Consider the following 27,553-nt stretch of genomic DNA (forward strand, 5'->3'; position numbering starts at 1 on the left):
AGAAGGATGCCATATAGTAATCCTGCCAGGAACAGAATAACTGCAAATATTCCTATGGTATTTTTATTTTAGTAGTCTACTCCTCATGATAGCTGCAGTAACCAACATTAAGAATTGGTTTACAATTAATCCAAAATCAGATAAGCAAAGACAATGTTGTGTGTTGTTAATCCCACCTTCTCTGTAACAGTCCTCTTATACAAAACACTGCTGAAAATCTCCATAACCCTTTAGTAAGATGATCCACTTTCCTGTAATAAGGTTATTTAGTGTCCGGTGCAAACAAAAATAATGAGCCATTGTAAGTAAGCTATCATTTATTCAAAACTTGTTTGCTATACTGTCTCTAGCAGTCATCAAAATGCCATTCATTTTTCCAGCCTTAGTCAACATAGAATAGATTTGTCATTCTAGAGAAAGTGGGGGCGTATGAAGATACTGCAGATCACAACAACACAGAGGTCTCTTGTTTGCAACACTATGAGAGCATTTAGGGCTGGAGTTTGGTAAGGCTCCGAGATGATGTGGAGGCCTGGTCACACCCCATTGGAGTTCTCTTCACAAAGTGCGCCCAGAGAGCATGACCATATCATCTTGGGTAAATGTTTATGTCTCATTACAGCACCTCTCTCTTGTTGAGTTTGTGAGCAGTCAGAAATGCCTTGCATTTGTTTCACAACTTGAAGGCTTAGTAAAACTTACAGAGAGTGTACTCTGTGTCCTGTGGAGGTCCTGGTTTACTTATTTTTTCATGCCCAACAGGCAAATATCAGCTTGTTTGAAAGATGAAAATATTTATTGGTAGCACTTAATTGGCAGACGAAAAGATGGGCCATTCAGTAGCAGTGCCCCTTGCTGATATCTATTAATTATCTCCATGATTACCAGTGCTCAAGATAGAATCACTATTTGTGTTATATGCAGATTATATTAAATTGTATATATAACAATCACACAATAATAGTATAGTTGAAAGGGTATTGTTTGTGTTTTGGAAAGACCCTGAAGGAGAGACAGTAGCTAGTTGAGATGAGAAATCTATCAGAGGAGTTGCATGTAGTATTGCTGCAGTCAGGGGCAGATTTAGGGGTGAGGGCACCTCTAGGCACAACAGTAACGTCCGCCCCCGTCTTTCTAATTTTATTATTTTTATTGGCTGGATATAAGTCCTCATTTACTGATAGCCAATTTAATAGAATAATAAAGAAAAAGCCTGTGACATTTTTTTATTTTTAATTATGTATACATATTTACTAAGTTGGACAGCTAACATGGGCAGTATGTGCATGTCCTACCAATTTACACTCCATTCAAGATGGCATATGGAACAGCACAGTGGAAATATTTTGCAGTTCCTGGTACTTTTTAAGCTGGCATTACCAACACAAGAATCCAAGTGCCACCCCTGGGCACATGCCTCATGTGCCTAATGGGAAATTCGCCACTGGCTGCAGTTTTCTCTGACATCCTTTGGCCTCCCCCAGTCTACTGTGCCTTCCGATAGTGCAGCTGGTCCTGTTCCACTTCCAGACATTCAACCAAATCAGAGTAAATGTATTGTATTAATATGGCACAATGTGATTGCAGAGCACTGTATTCTATAATACTGTACTTTAAAGATGCAGATCAAACAGCAGCCTTTTCATGTAATGCATGTACAGTAATTACATATAAGACACCGTTAGATAAAATAATAATAATAATAATAATAATAATAATTATTATTATTATTTAGAATAAATACATTATGGAGAATATGTTGCTAGGGCCACTTTTGAATTTGTCTTCTTATTTAAGGCAGTGCAAATAAAATGTCCAGCTTCCATGACATTGTACAGATTAACACCCTATGGAGAAAAAAAAAGTCAAGTTATTTCAGCCACACAAAAATATCACATTAATTCATGCTGTTTAATCAGATATAAAAAATTACACATTTGAACTGTTCCCTATCATAGCACAGTATATCATACATACAGTACATAAACATTTATACAGTAGACTGCAAAATAGTAGCTTAAACTACTCATGGAAAACTCATGAAATCCTTGAGTAATGAAAGGTGAAGACAACATGGAGCTGCTGCTCTAAACGCAACATAATACCGACAAAATCAGGTGGGATATAATGTCATCTGAGTTTGCTGGAGGTGGGAGATTCCAGCTGAACTTGAACATTTTTTTAAAGCAGCAGTCATTACAAGGCAAAACCATGCTATGTAAATGACTGCCGCTTTAAAAAAAGGCAGTTTGGCCAAAATCCTGCACCTCCAGCAAATTCGTATGGCATTACATCCCATCCATAATCTTGAGTCTCATGTACTGTATGAGTGAAAGTAGAAATAATTAATTCAAAAATATGCCCACAAAATTATATAATATAGGCACAAGCAATGAAGAAAACGCTATCAGCCTCAGTGGTCAATTCTCAATCTGCAGAGATCGAAACAATCATCATCATCATCATCTATGTTTATTTGCAATAGCTGTCAGGAACTCACAAGTGATATGGCTACTGACAGGTGGATCTGCATCTCTGTGGGTGAATGCTTCAGTGGCAATTATGTGATCACCCCCTTACTGTACTCAGAATGTGATTGGTCACTCCCTCCCTGCCCCACTTTACCTCTCAAAGTATAGTATAAGGAGGTGAAAGTGCCATATCTACAGTACATACATTAGGTGTACACGTTTTCATGGGTAAGTACAGTACAGATTTGCATGTGCCCAACCCAGTATCAGTCCCATGTATTTATGTTATGGAAGTCTTGAATTCATTATAGAACAGTGACCGCGGTAATAGGCTCCTCAAAATATAAACCGCCATAATTGCCCCATTTATGGAAATTCATATTTGCAAATGGTGTACTTATCAAATATTTGGGCAGATGTATTAACCTGGAGAAGGCATAAGGCAGTGATAAACCAGTGATAAGTACAAGGTGATAAAAGCCCCAGCCAATCAGCTCCAATATGTAACTTAACAGTTAGGAGCTGATTGACTGATGAGTTTATCACCTTGCACTTATCACTGGTTTATCACTTCTTTATGACTTCTCCAGGCTTAATACGTCTGCCCCACAATAACATCATACTATATATATCTTATTAGGTGTAGAAAATGCTGAACATTGTAAACAATGGTTAATATTTAGGGAAAATTGATCAAAAACTGAAAACAGAGACTAACTGCAAGCGTACTTTATGAATAAGTGGGATTTTGATTCCTATAAGTTTGATTTCAGTTTGTACGTATATAGATGATTTGACACTACAAGCTACCTGCACCAGTATGACAAGAACCTTATGTCACTACTCAATGCTGCTCAGGACACTTCAGTGCTCCTTCAACTACATCCACAACTCAACTCTTTAATATTTGGCAATCAGTTTTCATTCCAGTCCCCTCCACACATACTGCCACTACCCTTGTCACATGCGACCATACTTCCTTATTTTAAAATGTTCTACACATGAGAACTTAGAGGATCTTAGAAGTTGGAAGAATTGTAAATTGGATCATCTTAGTCTGCTGCACACTGTGCAATGCTGCAATTTCCTCTGCGATGAGAGTGATGTATGATTATCTAATTCGATGCAAGTAAATTGGATGGGATCTGGGAAACTGCTCTACTCACCTGGGAGCGCAGAAGAAGTCAGCATAATTCTGGAATCACGCAGACATTCATTGGAAAGTAGGAAAATATGCATGCAATCACATCTTCACTAACATAACCATTTGAGGGGAGAAGTCAATGTCTCTCACAAGATCAGCATATTCATTTTATAAAACAATCTGTGATGGTGGGAATATTCATTTGATTAAACTGACTACAAGTTTTTCTACCTATCCCAATTCACAACTGTGGATGTTACTGTAACAAATGAAGAATAGATGAAGATTAATTGGTGGCAGTTCAATTAAGCACAATGTTAAATAGGGAGGGAGCCTGAGGACACTGATCGCTGCTGAGCAACGGTGCAATCTTCCCTCAGGGACCTCATCCGGGGACTCACTGTTGGGTAGCAGAGAGCGCTTCCTGCTGGCCGCTCCCCTCATCTGCTTCCTCACTCTCTGCTTTCTCACACAAAAACAGAGCCGGGTGCACCGCTAGTGTAACATGCATCACACCAGGCACCCGCAGGGATTGCGGTGGCTGTGTTGAGAATTGTGGTGGGTTCCACTCCAGGGCACCTTGCTCAGTGTGGGCACACTGGCCACACCACCCTAGTTATGGCCCTGGGTAAGCTAGCTATTGAATATCATAGTCTATAACCAACTTCTGTTGTTTTTATCCAGTAAATCAGTGGTTTTCAACACCAGTCCTTAATTACCAACACCAGGCAATGTTTTGTGGATGTCTTTAATTATACACAGGTGTGTTATTCTATTTTGCTGGAAGTAATTATCACGCCTGTGTTTGAAAAACTTGAGGGTTGAGGTTATGAACCACTGCTCTACATAATCTACTGCCAACATAAAACCATACTCTATCCTTTATAAAATCTTGAACAGACAGTAGCTCTCTCTTTGGTACTGTTTGCTGCCTCATACTTTCATGAAAGCTGATTAATAATAATAGTGCCCTGGACTATTGTAGTTAAGTAATGTCTGCAATTTTCTATTTTCTTTTGATATATAGGTACTAGTTTATCTATCCACACTGTTCATATAACGAGAATAATACTTATCAAGCTGGATTTCACACAAAACACCCAATTAAAACTATTTTTGCAAATATTCTGCAGACATCTAAATCCATATGAATTTTCCATAGTTATTTAGTTATTATCTTAGATTTGCCAGTAGTTTACATTAGAGATGAGCGCCTGAAATTTTTCGGGTTTTGTGTTTTGGTTTTGGGTTCGGTTCCGCGGCCGTGTTTTGGGTTCGAACGCGTTTTGGCAAAACCTCACCGAATTTTTTTTGTCGGATTCGGGTGTGTTTTGGATTCGGGTGTTTTTTTCAAAAAACACTAAAAAACAGCTTAAATCATAGAATTTGGGGGTCATTTTGATCCCAAAGTATTATTAACCTCAAAAACCATAATTTACACTCATTTTCAGTCTATTCTGAATACCTCACACCTCACAATATTATTTTTAGTCCTAAAATTTGCACCGAGGTAGCTGTGTGAGTAAGATAAGCGACCCTAGTGGCCGACACAAACACCGGGCCCATCTAGGAGTGGCACTGCAGTGTCACGCAGGATGTCCCTTCCAAAAAACCCTCCCCAAACAGCACATGACGCAAAGAAAAAAAGAGGCGCAATGAGGTAGCTGTGTGAGTAAGATTAGCGACCCTAGTGGCCGACACAAACACCGGGCCCATCTAGGAGTGGCACTGCAGTGTCACGCAGGATGTCCCTTCCAAAAAACCCTCCCCAAACAGCACATGACGCAAAGAAAAAAAGAGGCGCAATGAGGTAGCTGACTGTGTGAGTAAGATTAGCGACCCTAGTGGCCGACACAAACACCGGGCCCATCTAGGAGTGGCACTGCAGTGTCACGCAGGATGTCCCTTCCAAAAAACCCTCCCCAATCAGCACATGATGCAAAGAAAAAGAAAAGAAAAAAGAGGTGCAAGATGGAATTGTCCTTGGGCCCTCCCACCCACCCTTATGTTGTATAAACAAAACAGGACATGCACACTTTAACCAACCCATCATTTCAGTGACAGGGTCTGCCACACGACTGTGACTGATATGACGGGTTGGTTTGGACCCCCCCCAAAAAAGAAGCAATTAATCTCTCCTTGCACAAACTGGCTCTACAGAGGCAAGATGTCCACCTCATCTTCACCCTCCGATATATCACCGTGTACATCCCCCTCCTCACAGATTATCAATTCGTCCCCACTGGAATCCACCATCTCAGCTCCCTGTGTACTTTGTGGAGGCAATTGCTGCTGGTCAATGTCTCCGCGGAGGAATTGATTATAATTCATTTTAATGAACATCATCTTCTCCACATTTTCTGGATGTAACCTCGTACGCCGATTGCTGACAAGGTGAGCGGCGGCACTAAACACTCTTTCGGAGTACACACTTGTGGGAGGGCAACTTAGGTAGAATAAAGCCAGTTTGTGCAAGGGCCTCCAAATTGCCTCTTTTTCCTGCCAGTATAAGTACGGACTGTGTGACGTGCCTACTTGGATGCGGTCACTCATATAATCCTCCACCATTCTATCAATGTTGAGAGAATCATATGCAGTGACAGTAGACGACATGTCCGTAATCGTTGTCAGGTCCTTCAGTCCGGACCAGATGTCAGCATCAGCAGTCGCTCCAGACTGCCCTGCATCACCGCCAGCGGGTGGGCTCGGAATTCTGAGCCTTTTCCTCGCACCCCCAGTTGCGGGAGAATGTGAAGGAGGAGATGTTGACAGGTCGCGTTCCGCTTGACTTGACAATTTTGTCACCAGCAGGTCTTTCAACCCCAGCAGACCTGTGTCTGCCGGAAAGAGAGATCCAAGGTAGGCTTTAAATCTAGGATCGAGCACGGTGGCCAAAATGTAGTGCTCTGATTTCAACAGATTGACCACCCGTGAATCCTTGTTAAGCGAATTAAGGGCTCCATCCACAAGTCCCACATGCCTAGCGGAATCGCTCCCTTTTAGCTCCTTCTTCAATGCCTCCAGCTTCTTCTGCAAAAGCCTGATGAGGGGAATGACCTGACTCAGGCTGGCAGTGTCTGAACTGACTTCACGTGTGGCAAGTTCAAAGGGCATCAGAACCTTGCACAACGTTGAAATCATTCTCCACTGCACTTGAGACAGGTGCATTCCACCTACTATATCGTGCTCAATTGTATAGGCTTGAATGGCCTTTTGCTGCTCCTCCAACCTCTGAAGCATATAGAGGGTTGAATTCCACCTCGTTACCACTTCTTGCTTCAGATGATGGCAGGGCAGGTTCAGTAGTTTTTGGTGGTGCTCCAGTCTTCTGTACGTGGTGCCTGTACGCCGAAAGTGTCCCGCAATTTTTCTGGCCACCGACAGCATCTCTTGCACGCCCCTGTCATTTTTTAAAAAATTCTGCACCACCAAATTCAAGGTATGTGCAAAACATGGGACGTGCTGGAATTTGCCCATATTTAATGCACACACAATATTGCTGGCGTTGTCCGATGCCACAAATCCACAGGAGAGTCCAATTGGGGTAAGCCATTCCGCGATGATCTTCCTCAGTTGCCGTAAGAGGTTTTCAGCTGTGTGCGTATTCTGGAAAGCGGTGATACAAAGCGTAGCCTGCCTAGGAAAGAGTTGGCGTTTGCGAGATGCTGCTACTGGTGCCGCCGCTGCTGTTCTTGCGGCGGGAGTCCATACATCTACCCAGTGGGCTGTCACAGTCATATAGTCCTGACCCTGCCCTGCTCCACTTGTCCACATGTCCGTGGTTAAGTGGACATTGGGTACAGCTGCATTTTTTAGGACACTGGTGACTCTTTTTCTGAGGTCTGTGTACATTTTCGGTATCGCCTGCCTAGAGAAATGGAACCTAGATGGTATTTGGTACCGGGGACACAGTACCTCCAACAAGTCTCTAGTTGGCTCTGCAGTAATGATGGATACCGGAACCACGTTTCTCACCACCCAGGATGCCAAGGCCTCAGTTATCCGCTTTGCAGTAGGATGACTGCTGTGATATTTCATCTTCCTCGCAAAGGACTGTTGAACAGTCAATTGCTTACTGGAAGTAGTACAAGTGGGCTTACGACTTCCCCTCTGGGATGACCATCGACTCCCAGCGGCAACAACAGCAGCGCCAGCAGCAGTAGGCGTTACACGCAAGGATGCATCGGAGGAATCCCAGGCAGGAGAGGACTCGTCAGAATTGCCAGTGACATGGCCTGCAGGACTATTGGCATTCCTGGGGAAGGAGGAAATTGACACTGAGGGAGTTGGTGGGGTGGTTTGCGTGAGCTTGGTTACAAGAGGAAGGGATTTACTGGTCAGTGGACTGCTTCCGCTGTCACCCAAAGTTTTTGAACTTGTCACTGACTTATTATGAATGCGCTGCAGGTGACGTATAAGGGAGGATGTTCCGAGGTGGTTAACGTCCTTACCCCTACTTATTACAGCTTGACAAAGGGAACACACGGCTTGACACCTGTTGTCCGCATTTCTGGTGAAATACCTCCACACCGAAGAGCTGATTTTTTTGGTATTTTCACCTGGCATGTCAACGGCCATATTCCTCCCACGGACAACAGGTGTCTCCCCGGGTGCCTGACTTAAACAAACCACCTCACCATCAGAATCCTCCTGGTCAATTTCCTCCCCAGCGCCAGCAACACCCATATCCTCCTCATCCTGGTGTACTTCAACACTGACATCTTCAATCTATCAGGAACTGGACTGCGGGTGCTCCTTCCAGCACTTGCAGGGGGCGTGCAAATGGTGGAAGGCGCATGCTCTTCACGTCCAGTGTTGGGAAGGTCAGGCATCGCAACCGACACAATTGGACTCTCCTTGTGGATTTGGGATTTTGAAGAATGCACAGTTCTTTGCTGTGCTGCTTTTGCCAGCTTGAGTCTTTTCATTTTTCTAGCGAGAGGCTGAGTGCTTCCATCCTCATGTGAAGCTGAACCACTAGCCATGAACATAGGCCAGGGCCTCCGCCGTTCCTTGCCACTCCGTGTGGTAAATGGCATATTGGCAAGTTTACGCTTCTCCTCCGACAATTTTATTTTAGGTTTTGGAGTCCTTTTTTTACTGATATTTGGTGTTTTGGATTTGACATGCTCTGTACTATGACATTGGGCATCGGCCTTGGCAGACGACGTTGCTGGCATTTCATCGTCTCGGCCATGACTAGTGGCAGCAGCTTCAGCACGAGGTGGAAGTGGATCTTGATCTTTCCCTAATTTTGGAACCTCAACATTTTTGTTCTCCATATTTTAATAGGCACAACTAAAAGGCACCTCAGGTAAACAATGGAGATGGATGGATTGGATACTAGTATACAATTATGGACGGGCTGCCGAGTGCCGACACAGAGGTAGCCACAGCCGTGAACTACCGCACTGTACTGTGTCTGCTGCTAATATATAGACTGGTTGATAAAGAGATAGTATACTCGTAACTAGTATGTATGTATAAAGAAAGAAAAAAAAACCACGGTTAGGTGGTATATACAATTATGGACGGGCTGCCGAGTGCCGACACAGAGGTAGCCACAGCCGTGAACTACCGCACTGTACTGTGTCTGCTGCTAATATATAGACTGGTTGATAAAGAGATAGTATACTCGTAACTAGTATGTATGTATAAAGAAAGAAAAAAAAACCACGGTTAGGTGGTATATACAATTATGGACGGGCTGCCGAGTGCCGACACAGAGGTAGCCACAGCCGTGAACTACCGCACTGTACTGTGTCTGCTGCTAATATAGACTGGTTGATAAAGAGATAGTATACTCGTAACTAGTATGTATGTATAAAGAAAGAAAAAAAAACCACGGTTAGGTGGTATATACAATTATGGACGGGCTGCCGAGTGCCGACACAGAGGTAGCCACAGCCGTGAACTACCGCACTGTACTGTGTCTGCTGCCAATATATAGACTGGTTGATAAAGAGATAGTATACTCGTAACTAGTATGTATGTATAAAGAAAGAAAAAAAAACCACGGTTAGGTGGTATATACAATTATGGACGGGCTGCCGAGTGCCGACACAGAGGTAGCCACAGCCGTGAACTACCGCACTGTACTGTGTCTGCTGCTAATATATAGACTGGTTGATAAAGAGATAGTATACTCGTAACTAGTATGTATGTATAAAGAAAGAAAAAAAAACCACGGTTAGGTGGTATATACAATTATGGACGGGCTGCCGAGTGCCGACACAGAGGTAGCCACAACCGTGAACTACCACACTGTACTGTGTCTGCTGCTAATATATAGACTGGTTGATAAAGAGATAGTATACTCGTAACTAGTATGTATGTATAAAGAAAGAAAAAAAAACCACGGTTAGGTGGTATATACAATTATGGACGGGCTGCCGAGTGCCGACACAGAGGTAGCCACAGCCGTGAACTACCGCACTGTACTGTGTCTGCTGCTAATATATAGACTGGTTGATAAAGAGATAGTATACTCGTAACTAGTATGTATGTATAAAGAAAGAAAAAAAAACCACGGTTAGGTGGTATATACAATTATGGACGGGCTGCCGAGTGCCGACACAGAGGTAGCCACAGCCGTGAACTACCGCACTGTACTGTGTCTGCTGCTAATATAGACTGGTTGATAAAGAGATAGTATACTACTAATATTATATATACTGGTGGTCAGGTCACTGGTCACTAGTCACACTGGCAGTGGCACTCCTGCAGCAAAAGTGTGCACTGTTTAATTTTAATATAATATTATGTACTCCTGGCTCCTGCTATAACCTATAACTGGCACTGCAGTAGTGCTCCCCAGTCTCCCCCACAATTATAAGCTGTGTGAGCTGAGCAGTCAGACAGATATATAATATATATAGATGATGCAGCACACTGGCCTGAGCCTGAGCAGTGCACACAGATATGGTATGTGACTGACTGAGTCACTGTGTGTATCGCTTTTTTCAGGCAGAGAACGGATATATTAAATAAACTGCACTGTGTGTCTGGTGGTCACTCACTATATAATATATTATGTACTCCTGGCTCCTGCTATAACCTATAACTGGCACTGCAGTAGTGCTCCCCAGTCTCCCCCACAATTATAAGCTGTGTGAGCTGAGCAGTCAGACAGATATATATAATATTATATATAGATAATAGATGATGCAGCACACTGGCCTGAGCCTGAGCAGTGCACACAGATATGGTATGTGACTGAGTCACTGTGTGCTGTGTATCGCTTTTTTCAGGCAGAGAACGGATTATAAATAAAACTGGTGGTCACTATCAGCAAAACTCTGCACTGTACTGAGTACTCCTAATGCTCCCCAAAATTAGTAAATCAAGTGTCTCTCTAATCTATTCTAAACGGAGAGGACGCCAGCCACGTCCTCTCCCTATCAATCTCAATGCACGTGTGAAAATGGCGGCGACGCGCGGCTCCTTATATAGAATCCGAGTCTCGCGATAGAATCCGAGCCTCGCGAGAATCCGACAGCGTCATGATGACGTTCGGGCGCGCTCGGGTTAACCGAGCAAGGCGGGAAGATCCGAGTCGCTCGGACCCGTGAAAAAAAACATGAAGTTCTGGCGGGTTCGGATTCAGAGAAACCGAACCCGCTCATCTCTAGTTTACATGATTGATCACTCCCTCTACTTACAGGTTCTTCATTAATTTATCATCTAAGCCAGCTTATTTTTTTAGATCTCTTTATAATGCTATAATTGCTACTTTATATTGTGTTCTTTTCATGTTGTATCTCTTTTATCAACTTAAATTTGACTGTTTAGAACAAGTTCAAATAATAAATCAACTGTCTATCAGGAATATATTGTAGATAGCTCTCTGATGTCTGCAGCTTGAACAAACAAAAACAAGTTTTGATATTCTCCCCCCACCGTGACTCTGATGTTCTTACAGAACAGCAATCTCTATTCTGAGTCAGTTTCCAAAGCACAGTCTAGCTGCCATATTTCATATTTTCCTCTCATTTAAATGATACATTCAAAGCTGTCTGTTTTTCACACTCAACCACTAAACTATTAATGCACGCCCATGTTTTCTATATTGATTACTGTGACCGTCTCTTGTTCCTAACCTAGGGAGTAATTCAGACCTGATCGTAAATGCATGAAAAACGCACTTCTACGATCAAATTCTTAGACATGCAGGGAGAAGCCCAGCACAGGGCAATTCTTCCCCGCATGCCGGATACAAACCCCCTGCAGACATGCAAAAGATTGCACGGCGGCGATGCTTTTGCATGTTTTGAGTAGCCCTCTACCTACGCAGCCTAGCTGCTAAGGCAAATGCCTACGCGCCATGTTTTGGGTTACAGTGGCTGCATGTGAAGTCACATAGCCACCTCATCCCGCCCCGCAAACGGTCCGGACACACCTGCATTGTCCGGAACGCGCCCCCATGCCAAGTCGATGCCCCTTTAACACTGCTGCGACGCCCCCTCCCACCCCGCTAACACCTCTGCCTGTCGATCAGGGGGCGATCGCACAAGTGAGATGCCATCGCATCTCACTGTGTGTGCACATGTGCACACTTCACCATGCTTCAGCCTGCGAATGCTGCCGCAGCAGTGTCCAGGTCTGAATCAGCCCTCTAGTATTCCTAGTTCTCCTTTTGTGCCACAATATAAATTTAAGATTCTGCTACAGTGATGATTTTTACCATAAACTTTGCAATTCATTCATATTAAGCTACAAAACATGCTGTATATTTCGCAGATTGCTTAAATTAAAAAAGTATTTTAGAACAACACAAAACTCAGTGGCTGCCATAGAATAAACAAGTTATTCCAGGGACCATCATACATTACAGAGAGCATTCCAGTGACTGTATAAAGAACACAGAACAGCCAAGTGACCAACATACAGTATACAGAGCATTGTAGTGACTGCCTATACAATACATAGAGCATCCCAGTGAGTGGCATACATTATACAGAGCTTCAGTGACCACCATTCAGTATATAGAGTATCCAAGTGACTGCCACACACCACTGACTTAAATTACAGTACAAGTAATACTTATATTATAATATGTGACTAGTGAAACACAGCGGTATCCACCTAAGTTTTAGTGAATAATGAAATAACACAGCAGTCGGTGATTGAGGTCCCTGCAAGATGCACTGATATATGTGGCTGCAAATAACTGTCAGTTTTCAAACCACCTAGCAGGTAGCATGTTCCAGATCACCCAGTAGGTTAACAGGGAGATTTCAGTAACTGACACAGGGCACATGTCCTAAGCAGTGACAAAAGTGGAGAAGTGAGCAAGTGGGGAAGTTGCCCATGGCAACCAATCAGCACTGACGTAACATTTATAATTTGCATACTATAAAAGTATACGAGCAGCTGATTGGTTGTCATGGGCAACTTCTCCACTGGCTCACTTCTCCACTTTTATCACTGCTTAGTACATGTCCCCCACAGTTTCTAGACCACCCAGTGGGTCACAAATTCCAGGTCATCCAGCAGGTGCACAGGGACTGTTCTCCAGCTGTAACATTTTCCAGAGCACCATGGTGATTCATTGTAAATGACAGTTGACGTTTTGTCATATTACACAGGAATGAAGCAACCAATTACAATGACAATATGTTTCTGCAATTCTACTGACCAAGATCTTCAATTTGGTATATGATGAGCTCTGCTCAGACACTGTCATCATAGGAATGTCACTCATAAAAGTCGTCATTCTGCTATTAATATATAAATATTTAAATGATTTTCTATTCAACCTCCTAAAAGCCATTAAACCACACCTCCAACCATCTGACAATCTCACATGCCTCACAAAAGCTCCTCAGACAATAGTCTTATGAGCTAGTTGCCTCAAATCTGACACACAGCTGTTCTACAGCAGTTTATCAATAGAAGTAAAAAATGTAGCCATGAGCATGATAAAGAAGTTAGTTGAGTGTATACAGAGATAAGAGTGGAAGCATATAACTGTAAGAGTAGGTGGGCAGACTGAACTAAGGTATGTTTAAGAATGATAAGGTATACAGGAGAATGAGAATACACAGATAAATGGTAACGTACAACCAAAGTATTCAGTAGGCCAACAAAACTGTGGGGGAGGGGTACCATATAGTCTGGAATTTTGGATCTTTTATATGATCTCCTAGTCCATTTCTAAATACAAAACGGCACTTATGAGACACATGAATAATGCCATTAAGACGGTTATATCAGACAAATGGAGATCTAACTGGTTTCTCAGATAAGACATGTAGATAGTTATGGAAGAGATTGAATTGTCAACAACAGACTACCTGGCCACAGTACATTCACTGCCACTTGGTTTTAGTGCTTAGAATTTAAAGAGTCTGTTAAATATAAGTACCTAAAGCTTTAAGACGCCTTTCTTTTTCTTCTCAGTGTACTTCATCTTAAGTGTGTTCTGTCTGTTGGAGGTCTACAAATCCCCTCCCTTCCCACCCCACCACTACCATTCCTTCTTTCCTCTCCATTGCTCCTCCTGTATGTGCCTGCATTAATTTGTTTTGTAGTTGTTCATTCTGTAAATATTGGATACAATTTGTCCATATTTTGATATTGTCTTCATTTTTGTCTTGACACTGTTCTACTGTTCTAGACTTATGTGTCTTTTAATAAAAAAAAATATAAAAAAATACTGAATCAGAAAATTAGTGCATAGTTCAAGAGATGCTCTATGCGAATTTTACAGTAAGAGGTTGTACAGGCCGCAGACAGCAAGGCACTGCAATCAGTGCTGAGAGAACTTATGAATCTCATGAATGATATTGTCAGTCTTTAAAGTAAGAGGCATCATCAGTCCTAAGTGTCTGAAATACTCAGTGAAGGAGGGAACTGAATGCAGTGTAATGAGAGGAAAGGTATATGCATATACATTTACTTAAAATACAATGAAAATATATTTTCTCTTTTCTATACTTTTAAGATACATTTTGGGGAAATAAAATTCATTCTGATCATACAGTATTTTACATTTTTATATTTTTCTGAAAATACTGTAAGCTCATTCTGAATGTAATAATTTTCATTCACTGTACACACAGTTCAAAGGCCTTATAATTATTAGTAATTTTAGTAATGTAGTGTTAGAGGAACTAAGCATATTGTCCAATTAAAATGCTCATATTGGGGAATGCAGTCAGTGCCGGCCTGGGGCATGAAAGGCCCACCGGGGGAATGCAGTAGCAGAGGCCTATGTTTAGGGGTGTGGCCACTCTCCAGGGAGACTTGGCTAACCATTAGAGAGTGCATGGGCTTGGCCCCTTGATCAATTTATATAGTAAATACTGCTAGCGCATGCATGATAATGTACCAGATTAATAACAGGAATGCACTATAGAAAATACACTATAATCATGTACAGTATAAGGTACCATATCTATAATGCATAATTCAAGTGCACAGTCTGGATTCTGATTCCTAGAGGGGAAGGTGGGGACCACCGGAGGTTTTCCCTGCACCCCTGTGGACCAGTGCGGCACTGCATGTAATATAAGGTATGTCATGCAACCAGTGTCGGACTGGGGTGATAAACCAGCCCAGGAAATTTATGACAGCAACCGCAATGGGGGTGCGGTCTGATGAGGGGGTGAGGCCTGTTCAGGGGGCAGAGCTCTCCTCATAGGGCCTGATTGTAAGCAATTGCGGCCTTCCTTGCATCTTTGCTCCAGATGTTTGTTGTTTCTGAGACCAGGGGTGGAATGGGAATAATAAGTGGCCCTGTAAAATGTTGAAGTGGTCCGACATGGGCAGCACAAGAGGTATAACATGCCATGTAGCCATGGTAGCATCACTGGATGGCAGAGTTGCTGTACTGCCAAGATGGAATAACAGTGAATGGGGACAATGCAGTGTACTGAGTGCGGTGGGGTGCCTGTCATGGGGGATTGGGCCAAATGACAACACACAAAACAGGCCCCACCGACATATCAGCCTACCAGGAATCTTCCCAGTACGCCCTATGGCCAATCTGCCCCTGTATGCAACTAGGAAAATAACTAACTAATGTGACCAGGGCCGAATAAAGGCTTGTGGCAGCCCCAGGGCAGCTACTGTAACTTGTGGGTGCCTCCAACAATTAAATTGTAAATATAATATTCTGGAAAATAGGATTTTAAATACCTACCGGTAAATCCTTTTCTCGTAGTCCATAAGGGATATTGTGGAAACATTAGTACGATGGGTATATATGGGGTCCAAAGGAGCCAGTGCACTTTAAATTTCTTCCATTGGGTGTGCTGGCTCCTCCCCTCCTTGCCCCTCCTACAGGCAGTTATAGGTAAAACAGTGCCCAAAGGAGTACTGACATACTTGAGAGAAGGAACATAACAACGAGAAGTGTGGTGAGATTTATAAACCAGCACACCATAACATAGCTGGACAGCAACATCTGGCAACATAAACTGCAACGGCTGAAAAGGTAACATCTAACAGAGAACCTGCAGAAAGTCATGCCTTATGGACTTTGAGAAAAGGATTTACCAGTAGGTATTCAAAATCCTTTTTTCTCTAGCATCCATAAGGGTTATTGGGGACTGATTAGTACGATTATGATGTCTCAAAGCTTCCAGAACGTGCGGGAACGTGTGGAGACTTCTGCAGCACTGCTTGCCCAACTGGGTGTTCTCTTCCACGTGAGGTACATGTCTTCTACCATCATCAGAGGTTCAAACCAGGAGGACTGTAGAAATCATAATACCAAATCCAAATCCCAAGGAGCCGTAGGCGCCACAAACGGAGTTTGGTTGTGAAGCACCCCTTGCAAGAAGGCCTGAACTGCAGTCAGTATAGCCAACTTCTTTAGGAAGAAGATTGAAAGAGCCAAAATTTGAACCTCAGATATTATGATAGTATTTTGATGTCACAGGTTTTCTGGCATTCACCATAGTGGTAATGACCTTTTTGGAAAGTCCCTTGTGAGCTAGGATGTTCCGCTCAACTTCCATGCCATCAAACGAAGCCACCGTAAGTAACATAGTAACATAGTATCTGAGGTTGAAAAAAGACAATTGTCCATCGAGTTCAACCTATTTGTGGTCTCCTATGCATGATGATTTGACTAAAATTTCTGACTGATGCTGCTGTCAGCCATTGCATTTTATCCCTGTTTATAGTAACTATAATGCATGACTATGCACCATACCCCTGGATATCCTTATCCATTAGGAATTTATCTAACCCATTCTTAAAGGTGTTGACAGATTCTGCCATTACAACTCCCTCGGGCAGGGAATTCCAAACACGTATTGTCCTTACCGTGAAAAAGCCTTTACGCCGTATTGTGCGGAATCTCCTCTCCTCTAACCTGAGTGAGTGTCCACGAGTCCTCTGTGTTGATCTAACCAAAAACAGGTCCCGCGCAAGCTCTGTGTATTGTCCCCTTATATATTTGTAGATGTTGATCATATCCCCTCTTAGTCTCCGCTTTTCCAATGTAAACATGCCTAGTCTTTCAAGCCTTTCCTTGTATTCCATTGTCTCCATGCCCTTAATTAGTTTGGTCGCCCTCCTCTGTACCTTTTCTAGCTCCAGGATATCCTTTTTGTAGTACAGTGCCCAGAATTGTACACAGTATTCAAGGTGTGGCCTCACTAGTGATTTATATAACGGGAGTATAATACTCTCGTCCCTAGCATCAATGCATATGCATGATAATTGTTTTATGCATGATAATATCTTTTTAGCCTTCTTTGCTGCAGTCCTACTTTGGGTACTACTGCTTAGCTTGCTATCTATGAGGACACCTAAGTCCTTTTCCAGTACAGAATCCCCTAATTTTACCCCATTTAGTAGGTAGGTGTTATTAATGTTCTTGTTACCACAGTGCATTACCTTACACTTGTCTGTGTTGAAGCGCATTCTCCATTTGGCTGCCCATGCTTCTAATTTAACTAAGTCGTTCTGAAGAGACTCGGCATCCTCCTCTGTATTTATAGCCTTACTCAATTTGGTATCATCTGCAAAAATTGACACCATGCTCTCTAGACCTTCTGTTAGGTCGTTAATGAAAATATTGAACAATAGCGGTCCTAATACTGAGCCTTGCGGCACACCACTTAGCACTTCAGTCCAAGTTGAAAAAGATCCATTAACCACTACGCGCTGCTCCCTATTATCTAACCAGTTTTTGACCCAAGTGCATATTGTGCTTCCTAGCCCTGATTCTTGTAGCTTGTAGATAAGTCTCATGTGTGGTACAGTATCGAATGCTTTGGCAAAGTCTAAAAAGATTACATCCACGTCTTTACCCTGATCTAGGTTTGCGCTTACTGTTTCATAAAAGCCAAGTAAGTTGGTTTGACAGGATCTGTCCTTCATAAACCCATGTTGATTCCTTTTAATGACCTTATTGACTTCAAGGAACTTCTGAATACTATCTCTTAGAATACCTTCCAATACTTTCCCCACTATAGATGTAAGACTAACTGGTCTATAATTACCTGGTTCAGCTTTACTTCCCTTTTTGAATATAGGCACTACTTCCGCTATACGCCAGTCTTTGGGAACCATACCTGATATAACTGAATCCTTAAAGATCAAAGATAGCGGTTTTGCCAGTTCAGAGAGAAGCTCCATTAGAACCCTTGGGTGAATACCATCAGGCCCTGGTGATTTATTAATCTTTAAATGTTTTAATCGGTCACAGACTACTTCCTCGCTTAAATAAGTACCTATCAGTGGGATATTCTCATTATTGAGATTGTGTGTCAGTCCCTGAATTGGGTCCTCTCTAGTGAATACTGTTGAAAAAAACTCATTTAGTGTGTCCGCTATGTCATTATCATTTTTGCTTAAGACTCCCAACTTGTCTTTTAAAGGGCCTATACTCTCCTTCTTTAATCTCTTGCTATTAATGTATTTAAAGATTTTTTGGGGATTCGCTTTGCTTTCCTTTGCTACTAGTTTTTCAGTTTCTACTTTAGCCGCTCTTATTTCCTTTTTGCAAATTTTGTTACATTCCTTATAGTGCTGAAATGACTCTGCTTCCCCGTCAGATTTGTATTTTTTAAATGCTCGCCTTTTCTTGCCCATAAGTTCCTTAATCTTTTTGTTAATCCACATCGGTTTATGATTTTTATTCCTTTTTTTTGCTGCTAATAGGAATACATTTGAGTGTATTTTTAGCTAGCAGGAATTTTAGTACCTCCCATTTCTCCGTAGTTTTTTTTTCCTAAAAACAAACCTTCCCATTCAATATCCCTGAAAAATACCCTCATCTTTTCAAAATTTGCTTTGCTAAAGTTTAGAGTCCTAGTTGAGCCAGTATAGGGCTGTTTATGGAAACTGATATTGAATGTGACCATATTGTGGTCACTGTTTCCTATGGGTTCCCCTACTATAATACCTGATACCAAATCCCCATTGTTTGTTAATACCAGGTCTAAGATTGCATTGTACCTAGTTGGTTCCTCAATTAGTTGGACTAAGTAGTTATTATTAAGTGTGTTTAAAAACATATTGCCCCTAGCAGTATCACATGAATCGTTTTTTCCAGTTTATCTCTGGATAGTTAAAATCTCCCATCACTACTATGTCTCCTACTCCTGCTGCTCTTTCAATTTGCTTTAGTAACAATTCCTCATCAGATGCGTTGATACCAGGCGGCCTATAGCATACACCCAATACTAACTTTTTTATTTTTATTCCTTTTTCCCCGCATGCAATTTCTACCCATAATGTCTCGACAGTGTCTACAGTCCCCTCCTGAATATCTTCCCTTATATCAGGTTTTAAAAACGGCTTTACGTAAAGACACACCCCTCCACCCTTTTTATTTAGTCTGTCTCTCCTATACAGAGCATAGCCCTCTAGATTGACTGTCCAATCATGAGATTCATCCCACCAAGTTTCAGTAATGCCTATAATATCATACTGTTTGCTTGCTGCAAGTATTTTTAGTTTACCCTTTTTACCAGTAATGCTTCTGGCGTTTACATACATACAACTAAGATAAGTATTTTCCCTTTCACCTTATGTAGCAATGATGACCTGTAATCGTCATTGGTTAGTGCTTTGGTAAAATCTCTTTTAGTACCCATGTTTGCAACCTTACCGCCTGCTCTTACCCTCCCCCCAACTTCTCCCCCATTTCGTTTACTACCGCCATCCCCACTATTCTCACTGCATGACCCGTAGTTTCTAGCTAAACCCTCCCCCCAGGCTCCTAGTTTAAAATCTCCTCCAACCTTCTAACCATCCTTCCCCCCAGCACCGCTGCCCCCTCCTCAGTCAGGTGCAATCCATCACGACATAAGAGATGGCGCCTGACTGAGAAGTCCGCCCAGTGTTCCAGGAAAAAAAAGTCCGGGTAGACGAACAGGCCTTGTTGAAGAAGATCCCTTCTGAGTGGTAGAGGCCAAGGGTCTTCAACGGACATGTCCAGAAGATCTGTGTGCCACGCTCTCCGATGCCAATATCGGGCAAGCAGAATTGCTTGTACTACTTGATGCCGGATCCTCTTGAGCACCTTTGGGATCAACGGAATTGGAGGAAATATGTAGACTAGCTGGTAAGGCCAAGGTGACGTCAGTGAATCCACTGCGCACGCCTGAGGGTCTCTGGTTCATGAGCAATAGGAGCAAAGTTTCTTGTTGAGGCGAGATTCCATCATGTCGATCTGGGGGCAACCCCAACGGTCGATGATTTGTTGAAACAGTTGAGGATGTAGTCCCCACTCCCCGGGGTGGAGATCGTGGCGACTCAGGAAGTCTGCTTCCCAATTGTCCACTCCCAGAATGAAGATTGCAGACAGTGCTAGTGCATTTATTTCCACCCAGAGGAGTATTCTTGATACTTCTCACATGCAGGCTATGCTTTTTGTCCCTCCTTGTCGACTGATATACACCATAGCCGTGGCGTTGTCTGACTGTACCTGGATTGCTTGATCCCGGAGCAGAAGTGAGGCCTGAATCAGAGCATTGTAGATAGCCCAAAGTTCCAGGATGTTGATCGGAAGTAGGGCCTCTTGGGCAGATCACCTGCCCTGGAACTGCATACCTTGGGTGACAGCCCGTCATCCTCTCAGACTTGCATCCTTCGTGAGAAGAATCCGATCCTGAATTCCGAAGCGTCGATCTTCCTGGAGATTGGAAGACTGCAGCCACCACAGGAGTGAAATCCTGGCCCGGGGTGACAGTTGCATCATCCGGTGCATTTGAAGATGGGAACAGGTCCACTTGTTCAGGATGTCCAGTTGAAAGGGTCTGGCATGGAACCGTCAATACTGGATGGCCTCGAACAAGGCTACCATCTTTCCCAACAATCTTATGCAAAGATGAATGGAAACTCGAGTCGGTCGGAGAACCATGCAAACCATTTCCTGGAGAGTTCTCACTTTGTCCTCTGGGAGGAATACTTTTTGCACTACAGTATCCAGTAGCATTCCCAGAAACAGGAGTCGCTGAGATGGCTCCAGGTGGGACTTCTGTAAATTGAGGATCAACCCATGGTGTGACACAAGGTGTATAGTGTGATCTATATGGATCAGTAGGAGCTCCATGTAACTCACTTTTATCAGGAGATCATCCAGGTAGGGTACCACGTTGACCCCCTGGACCCTGAGCTGGAACATCATTTCCACCATCACCTTCATAAATACCCTCAGAGCTGTAGATAGGCCAAAGGGTAATGCTGGAACTGGTAGTGATCGTTCAGCAGGGCGAACCTCAGATAGGCCTGATGAGGAGGACAAATTAGGATATGGAGGTAGCCGTCCTTGATATCCCGGGACACGAGGAATTCCTTGTGTTCCAGGCCTGCGATCACTGCTCACAAAGATTCCATCTTGAATTTGAAAACCTTTAGGTAAGGATTCAAGGACTTCAGATTCAAAATTGGCCTCACAGACCCATCCGGTTTTGGCACAATGAACAGACTGGAGTAATAGCCTTGTCCTTGCTGTTGCAGGGATAATGGAACAATGACTTGGGACTGGACCAACTTTGTGATGGCCTGTAGTAGTGTAACATGCATATTTTCCATAGCTGGTAAGCTTAATTTGAAAAATCATTGGGGAGGAGCACCGTCGAACTCCAGCTTGTAACCCTGAGAAATAAGGTCCCTTACCCAGGCGTCCTGGCAGGAACTTTCTCAAATGTGGCTGAAGTGACGTCACTCCCGAGGTGGGTGGGCACCGTCATGCTGATGTCTTTGCGGAAGCTGATCTAGTGCTCTGTTGTTGAGATCCAGCAACGCCTGGTTTATTAGGTGTACTCCTGGTGCCTCTAGCTGCATTTGATGCACCTCTGGCCCTAGATCGAAATCTGGTAGCCCGAAAGGACTGAGTAGCATATCCCGGGTAGGTACGTCTAGTGGGGGGAGCCCCGAGTGAAGATACGCAGATTTCCCAGCAGTAGTTTTGGAGGTCCATGCGAGCCATTCACCTGTAAAGGGAAGAGATTCAACATTACGTTTGGAGTCAGTTTGCTATCCAACTGACGCAACCATATGGCTCTGCGTGCTTCGAACCTTAAAGCGAGCCTTATCCGGAGGTTTAGTGAATGATCCCAGTAGTTAGGCAGGTCTTTATTATGTAGCTCACCAGCTAGGTCTAGTAGGATACTATATAAAAGACGCATTTCACTGCCTGTGTATTCAATCAGCGGCTTCCTCAGTCAGACTGACTGAAGAAGTCACTGATTGAATACACACGCAGTGTAAGGTTTGAAGCACCAGAGCCGGGAGACAAGGAATCGCTTTTAAAACCTAGAGAGAGGATATGGTAATATATCTATACCTATTAACATTGCCATGTTACACAGTATTTGCATCTCCTAGAGAGAAGTTTCCCCCAAAAAACTGCTGTGAGCTCTTTATAACTGTTAACCCCTTGATGCTTGGCAGAAAAAAATCTATTTAACTTCTGCAAAATAAAGCAACAACACAGCTGCTGAAGTATAGTGCTAGCTGGATGCAGACTTCTGTGTACCAACAAAGTATTGAATATTTGTTACAGGAAACTCTGTGGCAATCATTTGTTATAGTATCAACATCTGCTACCTATTTAAGTGGATACAAAGTATATAATTAAGCATAACTGCAGTGTGCCGTTTAATCTATTGAGAAAAGTCTGTTTATCTGTGCTAATGTGTGTATATTAATTGTATTTATTATTGTGCTATTGGGGAACTAATTGTTTCATGTCTATGTGAAAACAAGCTATGTTATAGAGAGATACTAATTTTATCTTTTAGAGTAAACCAGTGTTAAAATAAACTGTAAATAAAAATAAAAGGATTTATTTTAATTAGAATGCCAGCGCTATCTGTATTCTGTTTGGATAGTATTTAGATGTGAAGGATTGAGTGGTCCATTTGTTGATAGAGTGCAGCAGGCAGATTACTAATTAATTAAATAAATAAATATTTAAATTACTGAGCTTTTTTCCTGATAAGTGTCAGGACACACTTAGTGTGTTTTTTCTTTTTTTTGTGAGGACTGACTACACTGCTCACATGATACGGAACCAGATGAAAGAGGGGAGAATCTGGTATTACATACACTGCATAACTTTTGTTTTACCATTATGAAAACACAACCCACATACAACACAGACTGATTACAATGCAAGCTTGCCCTATTGCATATGAGAGGAGATGCAGAGGAAGAGAGGACCCAGCACACCCAACGCTTCAGAGCCCCAGTGAGGCTATCAGCATTTGTACATAACAGTGAGAACTGATTATACAATGTAATTCCCTCAGAGGAATAATATCTGTGCACAATTAGCGACTCTCCCCCTAATTAACACCCTGTGCCAGTGATCCAGCGTGTGACAGTCTGGAGGAGCTGTGTGAGGTTGCTGCTGCTTATGCAGAGGAAGGCACCAAAATGCCGCTAAGACTGCTCTGATATAGCGTCACCCCCTGTAATGGCGCCAGAGTTACATAGTTATATTTATACTGGCCCTGTCTCATAACTATGCTGTAGCCTTACAAGAATGTTTGGTACAGCCATCACTAGCCAGTCTCACGCAGGGGCTATAGCGGGTCCACCCCAGGAGGGACCCGTATGCCTCACCTGCACTTCCGCCACACCAAGAACCGGGGGAACCCCTTGGCGGGGTCCCCGGTGTGTACTCACCACTGACGATCACCTTCATGCAGTGTTAGGGGTGTGCGGATTGCCACGGTTGCGACAGCTAAGGCGCAGTGTCCCGCTGAACAAAAAACTCCTCAGGATGGTGGTCCTGCAGCAGGGAAGCGGCTCTGCACCTCACGAGGCTGGTGACCGTCCCCTCCTCTAACTCCCACGGTGCAGGTATGCTGTTGTCCAAACAGCATACCGAAATGAACAAAAGTTTAAAATAAAATGAAGAAAAACTCTAGAGCTAGCATAGTGTGCAACCACTCCCGAGGGCACTTTAAAAAAAAAACTGCCTGTAAGAGGGGGCATAGAGGGGAGGAGCCAGCACACCCAGTGGAAGAAATTTAAAGTGCACTGGTTCCTTTGGAACCCGTCTATACCCATCGTACTAATGTGTCCCCAATATCCCTTATGGATGCTAGAGAAATGTTATTAAAAAATATAACTTGTTAATACTCCCAGTACTACAAAATGTGTTAAACACACTGAAGTGCCCGAAATTCACATAACGCCACAATAAAAACTTCAGACCACATATGCCATAGTGCGCCCCCCTTCCCTCCTCACTGGTGAAATATAGTAGATTGTTGTGAGGGCTCCTTGTGTGTGTGTGGGCCCCTGGCTGCCCTGTAGTTAATCCAGCACTGAATTTACCCTTGATTTGAGTTTATACAGCAAAACCCCATACTGTTACCTTAAATCAGAAGGGATTTATAATACTGGTTATTTCTGGTACTGTACCTGTAGAGATGTGCGGGTTCAGATTTACTCAGTTCTGGATGCCAAATTAGCGCAAATTCGGATTTATCTGGATTTTTCATATTGGCTATCCAAAACACTGGACATCCGGATAGCCAATAGATACCGTTTTGATACAGTATTTGAGAATCTGGGTAAATTCTGGTAAATCCAAACCTGCACATCTCTAGTTACATAGAACTTTTTATCAAGCAAAATAAATTACCACTGAATACTTATTTCTTCTAATTACCATACTGACAGATGAGTACAACTGCTATTGAAAACATGGACAGTTTCACCCCCTCCCACCACCACTCGTTTTGCAAGAGGAATAACTATTAACTGTATGACACTTTTTTTTTTTATAAGGTGTACTGTCATATAATTTACTTGGCATGTAATGTAATGTACTTTCCCAGTACTCTTCATATCTATCTAACTGCTACTTTTCTTAAGTTTGTATTTCTTTTGGAAATTTGTGTACAAACACACAATTCATTTATGTTTCATATACACCTTATACACACAGGCCATTTAATACAATTAAACAAAGTTTGTGTACATCATAAAACAAAGGTTTCACTATCTCAGTCAAAAAAATTCTGTATTTCGGAATATTTGGATATGGGATACTCAACCTGCATTAACATACTGTATCATTGTACAGTACATAATATACATCAAATGGATTATTTAAGGAGATAAATTAAAAGTAATGAACAGGCCTAGATAGTTCTCATATTGATTATGTTAACAAAAAATCCAAAGTGAAACCTCTTGTAGCAGATGATACAATCATAATCCCTAAATAAAATTTTGGGGATTTATTAGCAACAGTATGAACAATTATTGAGATTTTTTTCGATATTTAAAAAAATATAGCTTATTGAGAAAATCTAAAAAAAAAAATCATTTTTATTATAACATACTGCTCTTTTATATATCATATGAAAGCCCATAAACAGATTTTTAAAATACCTTATCTAACTCTCTAGCTAAATTAGGTGAGCTGCAAATACAATTTAAAAAACTGGTATTAGCTAATTTTCATTTAAAAAATAGCAGCTTTAAAGGCATATAACTTCAAAACCAGTGTTCTGTTCATATTAGCCTAAGCTTTTGAAGTTATCTTCACACCCAAGGCAACAATTAATATACCAAATTTCATTAAAATCTGAAATGGTCAGTTTGAAACTCTGTGTTGATTTGATGTGGAACAAACTGCAGGCTTAAACAGATACACCTCTGGATTTTGAATTACAGAAATAATATGCATTTGATGTGGCATATTTAGTTATAATGTACATGTTCAGTATCAGACAAACATGTTTCTTGTAATGAGGAAACATCTGATTTTACCTTAAGTAAATTAGTAAGGATTCTTTATTCTCTTAATAAGAGAAAATAATACCCTTAACCTTTCAAAAATAAACCTCTCTCATTACCATAGAAACAGGCCAATTTAGTGGAGACTGAAGATATTCTTTATGTACCCTGGAAACTTTGGCAGAGTAAAGTAATCTTGGAACAGTATAAAACTGTTGTCAATCCATGTTTTTCAGCCAATCTGTTTATCTGCAGACCAAATTATCACAATATTTTAAAGATCACAACACTCAGTCTGGTTGCCATGCCATTCCTTCCTTGACCTAATCGTCGCGGAATAACCTATTTCAAAGTTAGAAAGTTCACTAGAAACACCGAACACCATGGGAAGATCCAATGTGAGAAAAATAATAAGAGAAGGACCTATGATACTATCAGGTAGCATTACAAGATGTAAATTATTACACTTTGATCCTTTCTCCAGGTCATCAAGTTTGTTTCTTATCTAATTTCAAGTTAGTTGAGAGCTCTTGAATGTTAAAATTCTATGTTGGTTAGTAACAACTTCCATGAAGACTGAGATATCGGTTTTTAAGGTACTGTATATTGCAATGTCTGGGTTTGCATAATGGGCTACACGGTTATTTTTACTTTAATTGCTCAAACAACCCCATTGAAGCTAAGTGGAGAAGGTGGTGAGTCCATTGTTGCAGAAGGTGTGAGTGGTGCAAGAGTATTAGTACATTCACAGTTCATTTTAGTGGCTTTGATTGTATCTGTGTGGTCAGCCAATTGTTCTCCTCTAAGCCTATCCAATTTAGGGCACTGAAATTTAGTTGGAGTGGAAGTGAGAGGTTGAGATGATTTTCCCATCACAATTCATAATGAGGTAATAGAAATATTTTGGTTGTTAAAAAAAGAAAGAAAAGACAAAAGTAATGCAGCTAATTGGAGTAAAGCAAAGTATGTCACTCAATAAAAGTTCAACTCTACATTATGAGTAGTGATATAAGAGTATAACAGTATATATGGCTGTAAAATAATATGATCACAGTTGGTAGGTCAGCAATCACATTCCAACATATGCTCATGATGACAAACAGGGGAATCCTGTGAAAAATTGCCTATTTGTAGACTGAATAAAAGAAGACTGAGAATGGCAATCTCTTTGAGGAGTGTTGAGGGAGCAGCTTTACAAAGGTAAAATACTGCACAAGAGAGTTCACCAGGGTGACCGGACGGTCCCGTACGAAAGCCTCACCGCTTTCACGTCCCCTCTACAGTACACAGAATGGATGTTTAGGTCACATGGGACCTGGCCTCATAAGGGATTCCCGCTTACCATCAGTTACCGCCTGTTTCTGACTCCACCCACTGCGCAGTGGGTGGGTTTACGCTGCCACCACCAGACTCCTAACCTGCTGTGGCGTCTGGAACCATGGTTCTGCTCTGCATGCGTCGACACACCACCTTACCACACCTGTGTGGTGTTGCCAAATCCCCAAACATTTCTTGCCCAAGCACAGCACGGTAGCAGGCCGAAGGCAGAGCTTGGGGATGCTGGTTACACCCTGGACAGCCGGTGAACGGAGCTAGGTTTTGTCTAGCCCTGCAGGTCACAAGATGAAGCGGTCGTCTTTAGGCAGAAGATTTTTATTTGTCCAAATAGTCTTAAGAAAGACTCTTCCCTATTGCTAGGGGCAACAGCAATACAGCAAGATGTTACAGCAGAATGAAAATGGTATAATACACTGGAGGCTCACAGGCT

The 27,553-nt window shown here is 42.2% G+C and overlaps 1 protein-coding gene across 3 annotated transcripts in view; it reads right to left on the reverse strand.

Annotated features, from left to right (window-relative positions):
- Window positions 1–299: 299 nt before the first annotated feature.
- The window catches only part of HMGCLL1 (3-hydroxy-3-methylglutaryl-CoA lyase like 1), a 241,844-nt gene continuing 214,590 nt past the window's right edge, over window positions 300–27,553 (reverse strand). For all 3 annotated transcript variants that reach the window (XM_063916724.1, XM_063916723.1, XM_063916725.1), the window contains one exon: window positions 300–1,847. In XM_063916724.1, the coding sequence (XP_063772794.1) occupies window positions 1,746–1,847 (102 nt within the window). In that variant the 3' untranslated portion in view covers window positions 300–1,745. The remainder of the gene's footprint in view (window positions 1,848–27,553) is intronic.

This window comes from Pseudophryne corroboree, chromosome 4 (genome assembly GCF_028390025.1).
Source record: "Pseudophryne corroboree isolate aPseCor3 chromosome 4, aPseCor3.hap2, whole genome shotgun sequence".
In the NCBI taxonomy this organism is placed as follows: Eukaryota; Metazoa; Chordata; class Amphibia; order Anura; family Myobatrachidae; genus Pseudophryne; species Pseudophryne corroboree.